Source organism: Mycotypha africana, assembly GCF_025528875.1.
Source record: "Mycotypha africana strain NRRL 2978 chromosome Unknown BDF20scaffold_6, whole genome shotgun sequence".
NCBI classification, from domain to species: Eukaryota; Fungi; Mucoromycota; class Mucoromycetes; order Mucorales; family Mycotyphaceae; genus Mycotypha; species Mycotypha africana.
The window spans coordinates 42,362-62,042 of NW_026515730.1; the positions used below are offsets into that span (position 1 = coordinate 42,362).

General features: G+C 37.6%; 7 protein-coding genes across 7 annotated transcripts; 1 reads left to right on the forward strand and 6 right to left on the reverse strand.

The window, feature by feature from the left end:
• Positions 1–502: 502 nt before the first annotated feature.
• BDF20DRAFT_941126 (Leo1-like protein-domain-containing protein) lies at positions 503–2,376 on the reverse strand (the record flags this gene model as incomplete). Its single annotated transcript, XM_053084792.1, has 4 exons — positions 503–1,519; positions 1,590–1,766; positions 1,833–2,055; positions 2,120–2,376. The coding sequence occupies 4 exons, from the start codon at positions 2,374–2,376 to the stop codon at positions 752–754; spliced, it is 1,425 nt and encodes a 474-aa protein (XP_052935276.1). The 3' UTR covers positions 503–751.
• A 627-nt stretch (positions 2,377–3,003) lies between these two features.
• On the reverse strand, positions 3,004–5,281 carry BDF20DRAFT_835829 (uncharacterized protein; the record flags this gene model as incomplete). Its single annotated transcript, XM_053078881.1, has 3 exons — positions 3,004–4,144; positions 4,241–4,801; positions 4,899–5,281. The coding sequence occupies 3 exons, from the start codon at positions 5,279–5,281 to the stop codon at positions 3,004–3,006; spliced, it is 2,085 nt and encodes a 694-aa protein (XP_052935277.1).
• A 494-nt stretch (positions 5,282–5,775) lies between these two features.
• On the reverse strand, positions 5,776–6,886 carry BDF20DRAFT_872249 (uncharacterized protein). The gene has a single exon (XM_053081146.1). The coding sequence runs from the start codon at positions 6,798–6,800 to the stop codon at positions 6,255–6,257; it is 546 nt and encodes a 181-aa protein (XP_052935278.1). The 5' UTR covers positions 6,801–6,886; the 3' UTR covers positions 5,776–6,254.
• Positions 6,887–7,328: 442 nt separating this feature from the next.
• BDF20DRAFT_537493 (chitin synthase III catalytic subunit) lies at positions 7,329–9,078 on the reverse strand. The gene is made up of 6 exons (XM_053075695.1): positions 9,038–9,078; positions 8,660–8,868; positions 8,501–8,581; positions 8,311–8,414; positions 8,121–8,231; positions 7,329–8,006 (listed from the first exon to the last, which is right to left on the reverse strand). The coding sequence occupies exons 2-6, from the start codon at positions 8,811–8,813 to the stop codon at positions 7,530–7,532; spliced, it is 927 nt and encodes a 308-aa protein (XP_052935279.1). The 5' UTR covers positions 8,814–8,868; positions 9,038–9,078; the 3' UTR covers positions 7,329–7,529.
• A 1,940-nt stretch (positions 9,079–11,018) lies between these two features.
• BDF20DRAFT_872263 (uncharacterized protein) lies at positions 11,019–12,685 on the reverse strand. The gene is made up of 5 exons (XM_053081147.1): positions 11,642–12,685; positions 11,350–11,470; positions 11,242–11,272; positions 11,140–11,148; positions 11,019–11,041 (listed from the first exon to the last, which is right to left on the reverse strand). The coding sequence occupies exons 1-2, from the start codon at positions 12,567–12,569 to the stop codon at positions 11,460–11,462; spliced, it is 939 nt and encodes a 312-aa protein (XP_052935280.1). The 5' UTR covers positions 12,570–12,685; the 3' UTR covers positions 11,019–11,041; positions 11,140–11,148; positions 11,242–11,272; positions 11,350–11,459.
• Positions 12,686–14,568: 1,883 nt separating this feature from the next.
• On the forward strand, positions 14,569–15,838 carry BDF20DRAFT_835834 (ATP10 protein-domain-containing protein; the record flags this gene model as incomplete). The annotated part of the gene is made up of 4 exons (XM_053078882.1): positions 14,569–15,023; positions 15,093–15,138; positions 15,224–15,391; positions 15,479–15,838. The coding sequence occupies 4 exons, from the start codon at positions 14,569–14,571 to the stop codon at positions 15,836–15,838; spliced, it is 1,029 nt and encodes a 342-aa protein (XP_052935281.1).
• Positions 15,839–16,014: 176 nt separating this feature from the next.
• Positions 16,015–16,956, reverse strand: BDF20DRAFT_820838 (TATA element modulatory factor 1 TATA binding-domain-containing protein; the record flags this gene model as incomplete). The annotated part of the gene is made up of 2 exons (XM_053077570.1): positions 16,015–16,408; positions 16,622–16,956. Coding segments are annotated over 2 exons (729 nt in total), but the record flags the coding sequence as incomplete, so codon positions are not given.
• Between the last annotated feature and the right edge of the window lie 2,725 nt (positions 16,957–19,681).

A 19,681-nucleotide genomic window follows, 5' to 3' on the forward strand; every position in this document is an offset into this window, starting at 1 on the left:
AAAAAATACGCTGTTGAAGGAGGAAATTCTGAACACAAGAATATCTTCAGCTGCGAAAATGTAAACTTAAAGGCTTAGGGAGGGCTCTTAAAGCACTAATATCCTTAAATAGATATATAAACAGAAGTAAAGGAACAGAAAATGGGTATGGCCTTCGCTCTTCCTCGAGGCTTTCCCATGCTATTGTCAATTGTTATCCCTATATACAGCCATAGGATGTCATATTTTGATTTTATACTCGCTTCTAGATGTGCGCTATGTTGACCTCATATTTTCAGTAGTATCATGGTTCAGAGTGTGAATACTGTCAATACTTTATCATTGAATATTGGACATATATTACTGGCACCATTTTAACGTTTGAGTAACGAACACTGCAAACGAAAGCATAACATACGGAGAAAGATTGATCTGCAAAAACCTAATGCTCGCTCGTTCATTCTGTTGAGGAAAATTGTGGAAACACCTCATCTATATCAATAAAATTTAAAACGCGTACTAACGCTCATAGTATTGACGGCATGACTATTCATAAATAGGTATGCCATTTAGGTGTAAACAATCTAATCACACAAAATTTACATCTTGTTGAGTATATACAGTTTACTGGAATGCAAATTATCTTTATCAACGTAATCGAGTATGATACAATATATCAGTGGTTCAATAAAATAGTGATGACATAATGCTATATATTTTTTGAATGGACCATGAGCAATACGACAAAAGTATTTTCTGGCAAAGTAATGAATCAGTCATCCTCATCACTAAAGACACGTCGTTGTTTATTCGGCCTTCTGACGACCACTTCGTCATCGTCATCCTCATCCTGTACACCGTAATCTGCTTCCTCATTTTCTTCTTCCTCCTGTTCTTCATCCTCGTCTATATCGTCATCACTATATTTTCGTTTATATTTTTCCATTCGATAACTTTTAGCCTTTGCTAATCTGTCTTCTCGTCGTCGTTCTTCCTCTTCATCATAATCCTCATCATCTACCACAAAGTCATCCTCATAACGATCCAAGCCTCTACCTTGGTTACCAGTTCCTCCTCGATGAATTGGCATTGAGTCATAATCATCCATGTATAAATCACCCCTTCGGCTGCTACCTGCCGCTGAAGAACTGTAGCGCATATCAGCTTTTCTACGTTGCAATTCCAATTTTCTCTGTGCCTTCAAACGTTCTTGCTCTTGTAATTCTAACTGCTGTTTGATGAGTTCAGGATCCTTCTCAGTGAAGAACATTTTTGTTTTATTCTTTTTGACTTGTCTGTCAGCAATTTGAGCTGTTAAATAACGGTGGGTATCGCTTTTAAGGCCGCTTGGTTTGAAGGACATATGGTCGGTGAATTCGACGTGGCTTTCTAGGGCGCCTGCGCCTGTTTGATGCGCCAAAAGGTAAGTATATTCTTGCACGCCCATAGGTTTACTACTGATATCGAAGCATTCATTTCCCAACATAAGTGACACTCTTCCGTCCTCCCATTCCACAAAATGAGCATTACTTTGCATGGCCTAATACAGTAAACATACACTTTTTTTGGTTTGAAGGCATATATATATGGAATAAATCATTATTCCTTACTTCTAATCCATCTTCTTCTTTCACTTTTCTCCATCGAATGGTGTTTTCAATTTGTTCTCTTATGGCCTCATGATGTTGTACTTCTGATAGCCCTTCAGGTACCTGTACTTCAAACTCATCCGGGTCGAATGGGTTGGTATCAATGTCTATAAACCGCGGTAATTTTGCCAAGTAAAACTAATAGCAAAAGGTCGTTTAAATTTTGCCCGCCGTTTATTTCTACGTTATATTCTTAAAGCTTACCTTCCCATTATCACTGTATGGCACAGGCAATTGGGGCATGGTCAATTCAATTTCGACGCGCTTCTTTTTGCGGGCTTGGCTACTATAAGCGCCATACTCTCCTTCATAGCCATCTTCGCCCATTTCCTCAGCTTCTTCTTCGCTCGTCACATCTTGACTACTGGATCGTCGATTCTGCGCTTCTTCTACAGCTTCATCGGCTATTTCCTCTTCCATGCGTGATCTAAGAATAATAAAGACTTAATATTTATTTGGTAACTTGACGATTCCAATAAAAGAATAAGTACCGTTTCTGTGAAGGCGATTTCCGTTTAAGATGCTCGTCGTCGTTTTCTTCCTCAGGTTCTGACCCACTTCCACCAAATAAATCTTCTAAATCGTCGTTCTCATCGTTGCTGATATTGGATGTAGCTTGTGGAAGTGGGGATGGCGAAGCTTGCTGTTGCTGCTGGTCTTCATTAGCAGATACCTGAGACCGTCCATCATCAATATCAGAAGCTTCATCTTCAGAACCAAACAAATCTTTAAAGTCGTGCTCAGACATGATAAGTAATGTATATGTTCAAAGAGAAAAGAATATATGCTTGGTGAAAGAAAAGTGACAAATTATTTCTGTGACGTACGCTTCTTTGAAAATGAAAGATCCACTTTTTAGTCTCAGCAACCTTCTACCAATAACCCCATTGGCTACAGTGCCCAACGATTACAATAAAAGGTAATCTGTAAGACGGTTTCCCGTTCTAATGCTTTATATAGTGAGATCAAAAAGTGTATAAACAATTTGGAAATCTGTATTTAGGAGGTGCATCCTTTATATATATCTTTTGGGACTTCACCAGTTCACAAAGCCTGTAAAAGCACTGTTTTTTTTTTTTTTTTCGTCTGATGTTTCAATGACTACCATAATCAAGTGATGTGTAGTTGATTCAACTCATTTTTAAACGATAGTCAGTTCTCTCGATTCAAAAAGAGCAAGAATATTTGGATGATACTTTTGCCATTCGCGAACACATAAATCTATCACATACTTTATTTGAGCAAAGGACATTTTCAAGCCAATTATGACAAATTCAACAGCTAAACGAAGGGGTGGAATAAGAAGGAGCCACTCGTAAGAGGGGTGAACCTCACATTTGGCTTTTCAATGATGGGGGTTCTCAGGAGCTGTTCATTATTTAACGCTCTTTCTACCAATGGTTCCTCTGCAGTCTTTACTACCACAATAACAAGGCTGTTGACTTTCAACGGATCCATTAAACGTCGAGAAATTATAATCATAAAATAATTCCGAATAAGGCTCAATATCCATGGAGGCAAACACACCAAAGTGAGATTCTCCTCGAAACAACCATTTTTCTATGTGACAATTCGGATGACAGCTGTGATTGATAAATCTCGCTTCAGTTCCTTTGGTGCACGCATCGATTACTTCTCCTTTGGCATAATCCAGGAAATAGAAATTCTTTTCATTCGCATACAACGTCAGCATACGCTCCTCACAGAGTTCTTGTGAAATGATCTCGCCACGATATTCAATAATCAGCTCACCCTTTTTAATCGGTTTTAGAGTACGTAAACCCCAACCACGGTTGTCTGTTTGAAATATTTGTAGGCCTTTCTTTGTTTCCTTGCGTTGGAAGCGTTGATTCGAACATTGGTCACCACATGGACAATATTTGGGATCACACTCATAAAATAACATACGGTTAAGACAATCCTCACCGCAACCTGTCCTTCCGTTGGATGGCTGAGGCCTTTCGCATTGACAGACAGCGACAGATGCTTCCGATAGGGCTCGTTGTTGATATGCAGGTTTGCGCTCGACGAAAATGTTGGATCGAATACGAATGAAACGCGGTTGACGGTCCGATCGGATAAGACCTAATTCTCTCTCTTGTAAAATGTCTGCAGGCAATTCAAAATCACGTTGTCTGGATATACTAAATTCACCTTGGTGTATAGGAAGAGGAGGAAATAGACAAGTATGCATTGTCATTGGAGTAGTATCAGCACAAGCGGTTTTGGTCGTAACTGTTGTTGCCAACTGTTGTAATATGGTAGGTATCGAGTTTGTAATAAAACGTGTTTCATCATGATACAGACCGTGCTTGAGGAATTCCTTTTTGTAATGTAGCAAAAATTGGTGCGGTATTTTTGGTCTAGAAGATTTAGCAGTAGGAATCATGTTGCCTTTGGTAGCTGATGGTGATAAATTTGTCACCTTATTCTTTGAAGTTGAAAGTTTTTTTGCTTCCGTTGCCTTTGTTGATCCAGCTACTTTTGCCCATTGTAATCCACAAGCATTGCATAAACTAAAATAGGTAGATGAAAAGAGGTCAGTTTTTTTTTGTTTTTTTTTGTTTTTCTTTTGTTCGCCGTACTGTATTTTCGTACAACACAATTCTTACGTGCCGGGACCTAATGGACCTGTGCGCCACGTAGGTGTGGTATTGCTTTGGCATCTTGAGCAAGATATACGTGGTTGTACGCAGTTTTTCAAGAGATGTGGCATCTTTTCATTGAAAAAGGCCTCCATCAGCGAGCTAATTTCTTTATCAAACATCCTTGCTTTGTCCATTTCCTCACGATTCTCATCATTGGGTATGGTGTCAGATTCGGAAACATTGGTAGTATTGATGAGGGGTTGCCGAGAGGAGCGTGTCATTCTACTTTTTGCTTTTATAGGATCAGTTGTAATGAGCGTCGTGGCATTTTCGTTTGTACTGGTCTCTACCCGTACAATGGCAGAATTGGATGCTTTCAACTTTTTTAAGGCAGGTTGTTCATTTTCTAAACTGATTCTCTTTTTTAATATTGTTTTCCTGCTTCTCTGTAATACTGCTGTTGTCGTTTTTGCCGTTGTCGCAGCAGTTAGGAGGTAGGAAGATGCAGGCTGGTTAACAAATTCAAGGTCATGCTTGGGCTTTTCACCTCGGCTTTTCCAACGTAAATGGCAAGCATTGCAGAAACTATGGGTACCAGCAAATGAGAGATAAAGTAAGTAAATGTTACTTGTATCTTTGAGGGAAGGAAGGGTGTATCACCATTCAAAGAAGCAATCTTTACGTGTATGGGCCCAACGGGCCATATCGCCACCGTGGTGTTTCCATAGTACCGCAGTTATGACACCACCTCTCAGAAGGTGTGGTAGTGGATGGTGGCTTATCTTTCGCTTTCGATTTTCTTATTGATAAAGTTGACTTATCGTTGACAGGTACCAAATTTGGAAACGCGTCTTCTGCTATTGTTATTGTTGCGCTACTGGTATTAGCAGTCATAGTTGTAGGTGTTGAGGGTTCCTCATCTATTTCACTACTCGCCGATGCGGTAGATGGTGTTGAGGAGGAAGTCGTTTCGGATGCTGAGGGTAGTTCCTGAGCTGTTGAAGATGAGACAGATGACCGAAGTTGACGTTTCCGAGTAGTGATATAGGCTTGTTTCGTTGGCATAGTTATATGAACAATATACTAAGATTCGCGTATTGGCGTAAAGAGCAGAAACTAATGGATGGCTTGATGGCTGTTCTCAGAAAGTGAGGGTGAAGGTGGCGGGGTATAAGAAACAATAGGTGTTGAATATGGGATATATTGAAACTACTGTAGCCAAGATTTTCAAAGAAACCGTTAAACTTTTTTCCCAATGGATTTCTATTGCTGAGCGGGTAAGAGCTTACTGTTATTAATAAGGTCTAATTTGAGCATTGATTGACCAACTTTTAAAAAAAGAAAAAAAGAAAAAAAAAAGAAAAAAGAAAAACGGAACAGGACAAACCTTGATTCTCTGTTTTCAGCGAATACCCAGGAACGAGAAAATTTTGGTTCCAGTGAAGCTGCCATTTGTTCATTCATGCTGCCAGTCACTCACTTTTGGGATAGAAAAGAAAAAAAGCGGGGGACTTTAGCCCTGAAATTTGGTAATTCAAAAAATAGGGAAATGGGAAAAAAAAAAAAAAAAAAAAGTTCTGGTTTGTAGCCAATCAAGTTACACATGAATGCTCTTCATGTGATGGGAAATTAGAAACAGATCGCTCCCATTCCGGTATCATGATATCTCTATGTAGAGACAAGTAAGTTGATCATTTAAAGAGTTTTTCATTGCAATTATAAGGCTTTGGTTTATTACAGAAAAGGTTTTCTATTTACAGGGAAAGAAAGAGGATATATATATATATCTATATGACTATGAGGATATGCATGCTTGTTGATAAAAAAGGAAAAATTGTTGATTTTGTGCCTGCCAAGGAAAAAAATAAAAAAATAAAATAAAATAAAATTATATGATGTGATAATTTTCATGCATAAATAAGAAGGGTGGTATGATTTAAATAAGATAATGATATACAGAGAAAGTGAGGACGAGTGAGGTAGAATTATAATAATTATAATGGACTATTGTAAGACGATGGGGCTGTTATAATAGCTTTCAAGAACTTGCGGTTACTGTCGTTGCTGGCTTTACGAACTTGAGTTTGTGTAGAAATAGGCTAGCTTTTTTGCTTGCTGAATTCGTGCTGCAATAAGGAGCTTTTTGCCAAGGCTTCAACAAGTCTTTCTTTCTTCTATCGTAAAGGTACAGATCTGGATGATCCTTCTCCTCGTCATGATGCACCTGCGGATCAAATATATACTCAACAAATTGCTCTTCTAATATATCCTTTTCAAAATAGACAATCTTTGGTGGCTCTTTGCTTATAGTGACAGTAAGTGAGGGCTTTCTTTTACGTTTACTGTGGTTATTTGCACGGCTCGATTTTCTAGAAGCAGTGTTAGCCGTTGAAGATGAGGAAGTAGTAGGTGACAGTAAGGATGTATTCTCTGATAAGAATGCTCGTATTTGTCTGATGAGAACAGTCATTTGAATGCTTTGTATAACAATGTACAGTAAGTAAGTCAGAGAAAGGAAAAGGGTTTTGTTAGAAAAGATAAAACGGGAATAAGAAAGGAAAGAAATACGATTCAAATCGTTCATGCTTTGTCTTTTTATATGTACATGTCAAAACGGATTTTCTGAAAGGAAAAGATCGTGGTGGGTGGACCTTTTTTTTTTTTTTTTTTTTTTTTTTTGTTGTTTATGTGATTTGGGAAGTACAAGAGCATGTCATTGGTTAAAAATTGATCTAACGTTTTTGGTACCGTTTTCCCAAACAACTTATAAGCCGATTGTCTTTATTGTTCAGTTTTTTTCAACCAAGGAATACCGCAGCCAATCAAACAAAATGTGGCTGGACACTTTTGCATGCAACCACCTTTTAAATCCTTACCCAATGTATCAGAGTTATAACAGGTTATTTTGCTAAATAAATAGCCACATTTTTCAAGGCAACAATAAAAGAGTAAGTCAAGTAACCTATTGTGTAGCCATCTTCCTACTTGAAGGGGGGGGGGTTTATTGAACGTTTTTGAACTAGGGTTAGAAACAGATACTACACGCACTATCTTAAAAGTCCGGCTGCGAATTAACGTTACCAAGACGGCTATTAGGCTTGCCTGGCTATTGATATAACCAGACAACTCTATACAGTAAAAAACTCATCGGGAAAAATAAACTTAAAACACGAGTATACCAGATAAAAAAATAAATCTATTCAGAAGGATGCTTGAAATGACCCTATATCACTTGATGAGCTAGCTAGCTTTTATTCATTTCAGTTGGACTGTAAGAGAATGGCTAGGCACACACAGGGCTTTATTGGTCTATTCAATACTGAGGTTGTACTTTATATCTCTCTTCATCTTTCAATAATGCCTCCAATTCCCAGGTTGTAATTCTCTGATCTATCGAGTATTCAAGGTCTTCCTTTGTTATAGAGTCCCAATATTTATAGATCATCATCACAGACAGCAGATTGAACATTGTGCCAAAGAAAAGACCATCCAAATAATGCTTCATTTGGTCACATATGGTGACTGAAAAAATGTACACTGTAATCAAACCAGTGAGGTAGAAAAGAACACCAAAAGCAATATCTCCTAGTGGCCAACGATCGTCTAATGTGTAAGCTACCAAAAAGACTTGAGATACGGTATAGACAAGCAACATTGTGCCGTTCAATATAAAATAGATGACCCATAGCTCAGTAGGTCGAGTATAGGTGAACGGCCCGATGTTGAGAAAAGTGGCAATAGCAAGGAATCCAACTACGACGAACACTCCGAGGGTGCTTAAGCGCATAAACTAAAAAAAAAAAAAAAAAAAAAAAAAAATGCATAAGAAAACGTAGTACAGCATGAATTTTTCTTGATGAGCCCTTTCCGATCGGCTGATCTTTTTTTAGTAACTAAATTTTACCCATAAGCTGACTGGTGTACCATCTTCTGCAAATTGAAAGCCAACAAACCCATTTATTAACAAGCACCATAATAATGCGCTAATTAAACCTAAATGAACAGCTGTAAAATACTGATGAAAAGAATTTGAATGGGATTAGGCACTCCCTACAATTGCAAGGAAAAAGAATACAACTCCTTGCTTTTCTTACAGGATACAATTTAGACGCTGTAGGAATGATGTTTGTGACCAATAACATCTCCAGGAATGTAGACACCAAATATAGTTGGAAGAACATGGCAATTTCTTTTCGACCTATTGAAAACCCCAAAGTCAAATGAGTGAGTATATTCACTCATTTGTCTTGAAACCTGTCATTCATTCATAGAATCGATGCTTACCAACAGCTGTATATTTCGTTTTAACGTGATATATCATTATTCCCGTCATACACATTGCAATGATATTCATTATTAAGGTCGCTATACCATGATGCTTATAAGATACTATTCCCATTTTTACATGCTTTGCAATATGACTTTTTGTTTTTTAGTATATACCGGGCTGGAAGATCAAAATGCCTGCAGCTTCCACATTTCTGGAGTAACATAACGGTTCAATGCCATCGAATGTTCCAATTAAAGGACACAACGTTAAAGCAACTGTTTGACATATTCCATCAAATTTGAACGGCTGAAATTCGAAATCAATCATCTTGATTTTCGCTATAGTTGAGGCGGCTTTACAGTGACTATAACCTTGTTATATACTGAAGGATGAAGGCGTAGAAAGAAAACGTTAAGGTTTGCATTACTATCCTTTCTAGTTCTTTTTTGCACAAAATTTCAAAGTAAACCAAATGTGTAATGATTTTTTTGAACTATCTTTTGCAAGTACTTCCCGAACATCAAAGGATACCGAGATAATAGACATTTTACCATGTCAATCGTTCGTTCTTTATCATCAAAGACAGGTGAAGCAGTTGAACTGATATTTTTGATTGCCTGATAAAGAGCTACGATTTTTGTTCGACTATTAAAAATTGTGTCTACCATTCCTAGAATAAATGAACTTGATACTATTTATCCTTGTATACGAATAGCTATCTATAACAAATTGTTGCCCACATTGTCTATCCACTATTCGCAGCATTATCTTGAGTAATATATTGTTCTGTAAATTAGTCGCATCAGGCTTCATTATTTCTCAAAGTATTTTCGACGTTACTAAACATGAGAACAATATCGACCATCATCGCTTTGAAAAGATATAGCCATGGACAATGCCTGAAATGACATTGATTTCATCGCCATTGTTTAAAAGCCGGATATGCTCTACTTGATTATGCCGAACAAATGACTATACGAAACGAAAGCTTGGCATACATTGATCTTCCCTTTTTTTGAAAAAGCTGAGAGTCCACACAAAAGCAAATACATCTTACTTGATATTTAAAAAATGAACCTCTACTTTGCAACTCACTGATGAAAGATAAAAGTCACTCAGGCTGTATAAATACATCACAAAAGTAGCCTCAGCATATTTAAACCTGCAATACATCCTTGGCCAACATGATGTCGCAAGAACAAAAATAAATCAAGGTATCGTACTTTGAAAAAAAAGATACCACTATGGTATGCTTTTACAGATGAGCTGGATAGGTTGGATAGGCTGAATGGTTGGATAGGCTGGATAAATCGGATAGGCAACAACCTATCCAAATTTAGACAGTGCGATGCCTCAGTTCTTAACATAACAGCTTTTGCTCAAAGTAATGAAGGTGACATCAACCTTTATGGTTTGGGTGTATATTGTGAGGTTTTAGGATTTTACTCCGTAAGAATACCTGCGAGCATGCGTAAGCCTTCGTGGTTAGAAATAGTTAACTTATATTTTTCACTATTTAGATGCTAAGAAAATTGGAGCAACTCATCGTAATAACATAAATTTAGGTAACATATATCAGGATAAAACATTTTATGCTATTTAAAGTTGGATAGGTTGGTGTCTATCCATTTTCTCCCAGTCTATTCAACCTATCCTACTTATCCAGTCTATCCAGCCTATCCAGCCTACCCAGCCTATATTAAAAAAGTTAAATAATCGCAGATAGAAATCAAGTTGCCTGGTCATCGAAAGATGTCTGCCTTGCAGGCCGTCCTATTCGAAAAGCACGACACTACAGTTAGCGCAACACTGAAGGGCGGGTCTTTACAATTCTCATTAGGCGGGTTTTTTTTTGGTTTTTTTTTTTTCCCAAAGGGCGACTAATGTTTTCTTCAAAGGGTAATTGCACTTTTCTCAAAAGGCGGTTTTCGATCCTCTGCAGATCTCTTTTTGACAGTTTGCGACATTTTATTAGATAAAACTACATTTTAAGCAGTCTTCAAATATGTTTTACCGAATATTGTACAGATGCTCAAAGATGTTTTGACGGAACGTTACTGCAAGCCTCAGTTATTCTTGTTGGTAAGTCCTCTTTTGATTTGAAATAGACTACGTTTGACTTATTTTTAACCATGGACCAAAATTGCTCAATAGGATTAAGCTGATGGGAATAAGAAGGGAGATAAATGCACTTAGATCCTCTCTCTGTCACCATAATATCAATTTCGTTAGATGTATGGATTGGTTCACTATCCATAGCTATATAATATCCTTTCATTTCCGGAATGCAATTCATTTCATCCATTGTTTATTGAATAAAATTCAGATAATGGCCAGTGACAGTTCCTTTGCAAGTAGGCTTTTTTGGTTTTGATGGTGCTTTTCCTTGGCGATTATCAGAATCAATTTTTAGCCTTTTGAATGTGTGTTCCTGAGGTTTCGAAGCTCCTTAACACGACATACTTCGTCGAGATTGCACCCAAAACTGTGTTTGATACTGTTATGGTGGTAGGAGTGATTATAATAGTTGGTGTGCCCTCCAGTTGTTTTTGATACTTGTGTCAGGATAAATTGCCAAGTAGAACGGCACAGATAATATGATCAACTTCTTGTCAAAATGAGTTCATCTAGGTTAAATTCGATACGACCCTACATTTAAAGCCTATAAACGGATTTTATATTTGTTTGAAGAAGGTATGGGAGCTATAATAAATACATATTTGATTATTACTATGTTAAAGAAAGGGTTTTGTACCTTGCCTAAGATACACAACGTTGCATTATATCTTTTTTTGTTTTTGATTTTGAGTTTTTGCTGCATAACAATGACATTGCTTTTGAACATCTTAGAAAGGATATTTACCTCTCTCTCTTCCGTCCACATTGTTTATTTTTTACTAACAAAAAATTCTTGAACGATAGAGTGGCTCTTTATGGTGATATAGAGATGTGGCAATAATAGATACAAAAGTTTTACAGAGGTACTATCAATAATTTCAAAAGACAAAAAAGAAAAAAGAAAACGGGTTCTTAATGGGATGACTTCAATTTTTTTTGTGTTGTTTCGCTTGATGACGATGTTGTTGGCATATTTGGGAGGGGCCTTCTCTCCAAACAGTTATCAAACCATGCAATGTCATTTTCATTGGGTTTACCTTTGGACGAAACGATTTCAAACACTTCCTCGACAATTTTGGAGCACACCCACGTAGAAAGAATAACTGGTAAGACAGTAAATCCAAATTGATCCACAGAGTTGCTAATCACTAACGTCTTGCATCTTGACACACGCGAAACATACTTGGTGGGTCTGTCGAACTCAATTAACGTGCTTGATAAGCCAGAATGAATGAATCCAACAGTGCGAATCGCCTCTGAACGATGATCAAAGTTGATTTCCTCAAGTAAAGAGTCCAACATGTCTTTCAATGTTTGTGGTAGTTTGTAAAAGCCTTCATTCATAAAGTTTGTGCCAGATTCATCCTCAATCTTCGACTTAGCTTCACTAGCACCAAATTCCAAAGGGGCAGTATGCTGATTGTTGTATTGTCTAAAAATCAAGTCGCACTTATGACCATACTTGGATCGACTGATTTTTGATATGGATCCAATCGTCCTTGCATTATTCTTCCTTTTCTTGGTCCCTAGAGAAGCAGACTCACCATCGACAGCCTCAATCTCCTTGTATTTATCGAAACAAGATTCGATCATTGACCAAATGTGGGTTTGATACCATCGTTCGTTGTGAGGCCTATTCAGATTACTATTTTCGTACTGTCGAACCAGGGAAAAGATGACCAAAGTGATCCAGTCCTCGTCAGCGCTTTCTTCTTTGTTGTAATCAGAGTGAAAGGTGTGATTATTTCTTAGAGCAGCTCGAAGCTTAGCTGTGCTGTCTTGGTTGTATTGATTCAAAAAAATTTTCAAAGAATCTGAAGGTTTTGGAAGGCTTTTCTTTTTGTAGTTTATGATTTCCTGGAGTTCTTCTTCAGTAAAGACATCGTAAGAGATGTAATTCTTGTCGTATGGGTCAATAATCAATGATCGGCTTGGATGATCAGACTCACACTGCAAACCGAACATAAACAACTCATCACCCACACATTTACTGTTATATTTGTGGTTGTTTTATGCTTAGTGAACGTGACTTATAACTTTGATATAAACTGTAAGGTGAAATGAGTCTCCTTGAGTTCTTTTATTATACACTGAAAATCAGAGAGGGAAGCGTTCATAGCGAACTGAATGTTTGTATTGACAACAAAAGAAAGAAGGAAAGGAAAGAGAAACATTAAAAAAAGGAGCTAAATACTCGTTCTTAACCAGTAGGAATGCAGCATTATGTATGCGTATGTCTTTAGAGTACAAGATGACGTGTACAACTGTTATTATGATTCTATAATCATAATAACGAGTCAAATGCTTAAAAGTGTGTCTAATTCGTCTTTATATATTATAGGAGGTATGGAAATACCACATTTACCATTTGAAAGATACCATTTGTTGTTGTTTTTTAATTTTTTAAACATGTCTTCAAATGGAATGTTATGTTCATCAATTGTGTCATTTGAAGATTCGATCTTATCTTCTTCAACGTCATCAATACCCTGTTTTGCATTGTTTACATTACCATCTTCACGACTAGTACTATTTTCTTGATTTTCAATGCCTAGCTCTGATGCGTTTCTTTTTTATGACCCCGAACGCGTATATATTCTACCTGTTCCCAATGAAGAAGTTTTCATCAATTGGTTTTGCAGTTGTTGTGCAATTTTGAGCATAGTCAAATTTCTTGTGTTCATTTTCAGTCTAAATCCTGTTCCAATTATTTTCCCCCGTATCCGCTCTCTTGAAGTATCCGCATACCATTCACAAAACCACCTTACATTCGATCAAGTCAAATATATCCACTCCTTCCTCTTTCCCCAATGTGCAATCCTACTCTCTAAGTATTGTGCTATTATATGTTTAAACCCGACGTTACTGTTCACGGATGAAATCGTACCTTCCGATGAACGCTGTTTACAAGCGTCCTCATCGATACAGTCACCCTTAATTCTATATGCTCTATTACTAATATTTACGTTCTAGTAACTACCCATAGTAGAATGCCTTTCCTCACCTCATTGATGTCACAACCTTTTTTTACAAAGGAGCCTCCAGACGTTAGTTTTATTGTTGGGAAATTTCAATATGTTGCTAGCTTCTCTGTCAACTATTTCAACCAATCCTAACTTTCATGATTGGTATCGCCACCTCAGCTAAAAATTGATTCTGATAATCGCCAAGGAAAAGCACCATCAAAACCAAAAAAGCCTACTTGCAAAGGAACTGTCACTGGCCATTATCTGAATTTTATTCAATAAACAATGGATGAAATGAATTGCATTCCGGAAATGAAAGGATATTATATAGCTATGGATAGTGAACCAATCCATACATCTAACGAAATTGATATTATGGTGACAGAGAGAGGATCTAAGTGCATTTATCTCCCTTCTTATTCCCATCAGCTTAATCCTATTGAGCAATTTTGGTCCATGGTTAAAAATAAGGTCAAACGTAGTCTATTTCAAATCAAAAGAGGACTTACCAACAAGAATAACTGAGGCTTGCAGTAACGTTCCGTCAAAACATCTTTGAGCATCTGTACAATATTCGGTAAACCATATTTGAAGACTGCTTAAAATGCAGTTTTATCTAATAAAATGTCACAAACTGTCAAAAAGAGATCTGCAGAGGATCGAAAACCGCCTTTTGAGTAAAGTGTCGAGACCGCCCTTTAGTGTTGCGCTACTGTATTCTAAAAACATACAGCACTTTCAAAGTGCGACAAGTTTTAAATTGGAAAGAGGTGTATACTCTGCCGATTGTCGAAATTGACGGATCAAAAACGCGTATCCATATACAATAGCTCTAATGCAAAACCTTGGTAATCTAGACTTACCTCCAAAGCCTTGTGCACCTTCTTAGTAACGATATACCAGTCAATACGGAAAGTTTTTTCAAAAGAACATTATCTTAAACGTAGTTCCAAATCAGCGGTCCAATTTTTTGTTGTACCTGCAAGGGCCCAGTTCCAATGTGTGGAGTCGGGGGGCAAATTGAAACCAAATGCACAGGCTGTCAGCTGCCCCTTTTTCTTTTTGCTTGTCAAAACTCGACCATTGAAAATATGAGCGTACTACAAAAAGGCTTCTTCATATCTTTGGGAACAAAGCACTTCTGCAACCGTTCTGCCTATATCAATAGCGCTCGTTGTCTAGCTACATTGCCTCCCAAAGCAAATAACGTTTCCAAAAAAGAACAACAATCCATAAGCGGATCGACATCTTCTCCTACGCCAACAACAGCATCAGCTGAAGCAGCCATTCCTCCGAAATATGGTAAATTTCGTCAACCACCAGCATCGTTGGGATCAACTGAACCACCCGTTATCGACCAAAATACCTGGTTTCAGCGTAAAAAGCAAGCACTGAAGGATTTTACGGATTTTGATAAGGCATTTGCTGCTCATGCGGCTGAACGTAGATATCTGTAAGATACGCAGAAGGCCATACAAGCATTTGCATATATATAAGACTTAAGTGTATTTCTGTACGATAGTGTCGAACAAGCTACAAAATCCTATTTTGCAGATGTCCATGGTAGCGTATGTCAAAAATATATACGAATATAAGCAAATACGGAAAATGAAAACTCAAAAGATATACTTCTAAATTGTAGAAATGCGTGAGCACGGTGGAAAAATGTATTTCGCCAGCACACAGTTGATTAAACCTGACAAAGCAGGCTATATGCCTAATTTTGAAGCACAAAACCTGTTCAGAAAAACTGTCAATACTACCGAGACACTGGTGAATAAAATCTCGTTGATGTCGTTCTTTTATAATAAATTTGGAGAGGTATACTGAATCTACCTAAAAATATGTAAGGCAGTAGGTTTTACTAAAAATTCCTTCTGTCTTTCCCACCACCGCCCTTGTTGATAGTCTCATGTAGAAACATTCATCCAGCCATTTTTAGACAAATACAGAGATACCAAAGACGTTCAGCTAGTCGAAATGAACGTCCAAGAAAACTACTTGAAGCAATATTTATTGAAAGCATTTGTACCTATGATACGTAGAAACCTGCCATTGGAACGAAGAGACAACTATTATCTACTATATCGTGATATCGGCCGTGTGCGTAAATTCATGGATATGACAAATCAACATATTGGCTATGTATTTTTAATAGATGAAAATTGTAGAATTCGATGGACAGCCCATGGGAAGGCAACAGAAGAAGAAATAGCGAATATGCTGGCTATGACAGACTACTTAAAGCAAAAGAAAGAAATAAAATGAAGGGAGATGTCTTTATAAATGAGGGAGTAGCAATAGCTTGTTTAAAGTACAATATTAACGGTATCTGGGTTGCTTATTGTAGTATATAGTGTGTATAAAATGTAAGGATGATGAAGTAAGTATTACAGATGACTTATGGTAGCAATGTCTATCACAAATGATAAACGCTGCTGTTATTATTTCTTAGATGGAGAGCTTAGTTGATCTATTTTCTGCACAAGTTCTACAATTTGTGATTTATACATCTCTTTCACGTCCTGAAGGTCTGCCTTCAATTCTTGCACTTCTTCTGTCCGTTCTCCTAACAGTTCTAGGGATGTTTGATATCTAGCATGTAGGTCTTTATATTCATGTTCCAGATCTTCCGATTTTTTCGCATCTTTCCGTAATTGATCAATTTCTTGCGTTAAATGTAAGACTTCCTCTGATAACTCTCCTCGAGACTGCGAAGCGTTTTGTAGCTGTGTTTGGTAGAAATTAACCTGATTTTCAAGTCGGCGAAGATTGGCTTGTAATTTTTCAACAAGACCAGCTCCTCCACTAATAGAAGAAGCCGAAGGTGCTGCATTGCTGTCAAAACTGGATCTCGAGTCGATGCTTGGAATACGGATTGGAAACGGTCGGTTAATCTGTATGTTGCTCATATTACTATTGCTATACACTGAAGAAGTGGGGCTAGTAACCTCCACCGGCTCTTCATCCGACACTGTAGCGGCCTTTATCGGCGAAGTTGCAATAGAAAGTGTTCCTGATGCAGCAGTTGATGCCACTGCCTTCTGCAACTTCAGTTCAAACTGCTTTCTTTCCTCGCTCAGTCTTTCCTTTATTAAACGTTGATATTGTATTTTGAGCCCTTCCTGATTCTTTAGCTCCCTTTCATTTTGTTCCTGCTTTTCCTTCATTAGCAATTCGATTTTTTCTTTTAAATCTTTCTTGATCTTTTCATCTTCTTCTGCTTGCCTTTTCAAACCATCCGCGGTAGACTGCAACTCTTTCAATTTGCACTCACTTGCTTCTAATAGCTGTCGCAGATCATGAATTTCATCTTTCAATTTGTTTTCTTCTTGCAAAATTTTTTCATGCTCGGCTTCTGCAAGTTGCATACGAACAATAAGACTATATTGTTGAACATTGGATGTTAAGGAAGAAAAAGTGTGAGTATCTTTCAAATGATACAGCTCTCATATCTCAACTACCTTTGTTCAGTTTCATCTCTGTGTTTAATAGCTGCTGCATGTTGAAACTGCAGCTCCTCTATCTGGCGTAACAAAGGGGCCGTCGCCTCTTCCACACTAATATTCAAGTCCTCCATCCTGATATCTGATTGCTGCAATTTTGTCTGATATTCAACAAGTTGTTTTCTCAGATCATCTTCGCGAGCTCCAGCTTCTTCTTCTGTATTTTGCAATTTGATCTGCAGTTCCTTAATTTCTCTCCTCAGTCTTTTCTCCATCGACCGCGAAGACTGTTCCAATGTATCGAGCTCTTTTCTTAATAAATCGTTCATGTTAGACTGTTTGTCAACAAGGATTTGACTAGCTTTCTCTGCCTCAGATTTTATTCTGGCTTTCTCCTGTTCCATACTCTCCCGTGAGTTTTCGAGCAATATCTCCGTTTCATTCAGTTTCTTCTGTATCAGAGATTTTTCAGATTCCAATTTATTGATATGCTTGGTCTGCTGTTCTGTCATATTATTCAGCAATTTAACCGATTCTTGAAGCTTTTTCTCTGTCTCATTCTGTTTCGTACTTTTTTCTATAATCTCATTTAAGCTCGTTTGTAATTTGTCAACTTTCTTTGTCAGTTCTTGGATCTGTTTATCGGATTCTAGTTTTTCTTGTCGTAATTTCTTAATGGTAGTCGAATGCTTAAGCTCGGTCTTTGATAATTTTTCTCCTTCACTCAAAAGTCCCTGTATTTTCTCATCTTTGACTGTGATTTGTTTTTGAAGGTCTTCAATAGTTCCTTCCAATTTTTTCAAGTTCTTTTGCATATTGCTGCTGACGTTTCCTGTCTGCTGCTGTGCTATTAAAGCATCTTCAGATTGCTTAAGTTTGGTTTCTAGATTGGATATATTGAGACCCTTCTTTTCTAAGTTTTCTTGCATTTGCTGCAATTGGTCATGTAGGGTAGCAATATTTTCCATAGCTTGTAAAAGCTGCTTCTCTCGTTGTTCTAGAATTTGATCTTTATCTTTTGTAGTTGCTAATTGATCTTCCAGCTGTAAGTCTTTCATAGTAGGAATAGAAGTGCTGTCACCCGATTGATTATCGATGCTTAGTAAAGTGGCAGCAGTATTCATCATTTCATTACTTTTATTACTGTCATGGTGTTTATCATTCTCATCAATCTCATCTAATGATTGATTTTGTTCACCAGTTTTGGCTGCTGAAGGTTTATCTTTCTCGTTAAGCTTTTCAGGTTGACTGATCGGCTGCACAATACCTTTCTCCTTATCATCTTTTCCATGTTTGTCGTCGCTATCTGTAAGTGTAATAGTAACAGACGGTTTGTTCTTTGTTCCTTTTTCAAAATTCCCGTTGGTTCTGATTTCATCATCTATTTGCTTGATGAGTTCATCATTGTTATCATTATTCTTTTTTGGTTCAACGACCTTTTCTTCACCTTCAGCCAGAGACTTTTCGGTGTTGTCATTCTCTTTTCGTGCCTGCTGCTGCTGATACTGCTGTTGTTGTTGTTGGCCTTTTCTCTTCCCTCTTTTCTTACGCGTTTTATTACTGCGCTGTGATTTTTGACTTTCTGTGCTTTGAGAAGGCGTGAGTTGTATGTCTCTTTCTGACTTGCCTTTTTGGTTATTGTGTTGCTCTTGCCTATCATTATTGTTAGTGATTTGCTTTTTTTCATTGGACTGATTCGCTGATTTCTTATCCTCTACCAAAGTGTCACTCTCCCTTGTTGAAATTTCGTCGTTATCATTCTTTTCTGGCTTCTCTACTGCTTCAAGCTCATTTACCGCTGTTGTTTTGACATTCTGTTCTGAGTCAACTGGCCCTTCTGCTTCGGCATCGTGGTTTTTTATCTCCTTAATGTCGGTAGAAGGTAAAGACAAGTCCTCTTTTACATCAACGTACGATTTAGCTCCTTCATGTTGATTATCAGCAGCAGTAATTTCAACAGCACTTTCATTCATGTTTTTGTTCTCCTTACTGTCATCCTGTACTGCATTTTGTTTACGTTCTTCTACAGATTTATCGCTGGGTTCGTTTTCTGAAGACACTATTTTTGACGTTTCTTCCTGTCCATTACTACCTTTGTTACTACCAAACGATGACCGCTTTGTCACCTTTTTATCTGCCATGACGGCTGCCAGTCGACTCGACAAATCGGAACTATGCCTTGGGGATGGAGTTGCTGAAGAGGAAGGTGATATTGTTGAGCTTTTGTTTGCGACACTGGCCGCTGGCGTTTTCTTCGATCGCGTTATCGTTGTGATAGCACCACTGATAGGGTCAACAAAAGTTTCTGTTTCTGAATCTACTCACGATAGAATATGGATAACATGTTTAGGTCGAAAAAGCATCATTTTGACTGGCGTATACCGATGTCTATTGGGCTCAAACAAAAGTAGTTTACCTCCATTATCATCGACCGACGAAGATGTAGGCTGATCAATTAAGAAGGAATCAAAAGTATTTTCAACGTTGGAAATGGCTTGTTTAAAATAGCCGCTCCATTTTGTAGTGGCTTCTTTGGAACCAAAGAAACCACTCATCTATGCGAAATGGATAAAAGGGTATACAGTGGTTTATGTATTAAGAAGAAACGTGTGCAAGATATAGGCTTGGGGCATTTTCTTCACCGCTTATTACGTAATACGCGCAA

Coding starts and splice junctions, on each gene's coding strand:
- BDF20DRAFT_872249 (XM_053081146.1), bottom strand. CDS start 6,800: ATGAACGATTTGAATCGTATTTCTTTCCTTTCTTATTCCCGTTTTATC.
- BDF20DRAFT_537493 (XM_053075695.1), bottom strand. CDS start 8,813: ATGATTGATTTCGAATTTCAGCCGTTCAAATTTGATGGAATATGTCAA. Junction 8,582..8,659: donor CATTTTGATCTTCCAGCCCG/GTATATACTAAA, acceptor ATCATGGTATAG/CGACCTTAATAATGAATATC. Junction 8,232..8,310: donor CAGCGTCTAAATTGTATCCT/GTAAGAAAAGCA, acceptor TCTTTTCATCAG/TATTTTACAGCTGTTCATTT.
- BDF20DRAFT_872263 (XM_053081147.1), bottom strand. CDS start 12,569: ATGTTCGGTTTGCAGTGTGAGTCTGATCATCCAAGCCGATCATTGATT.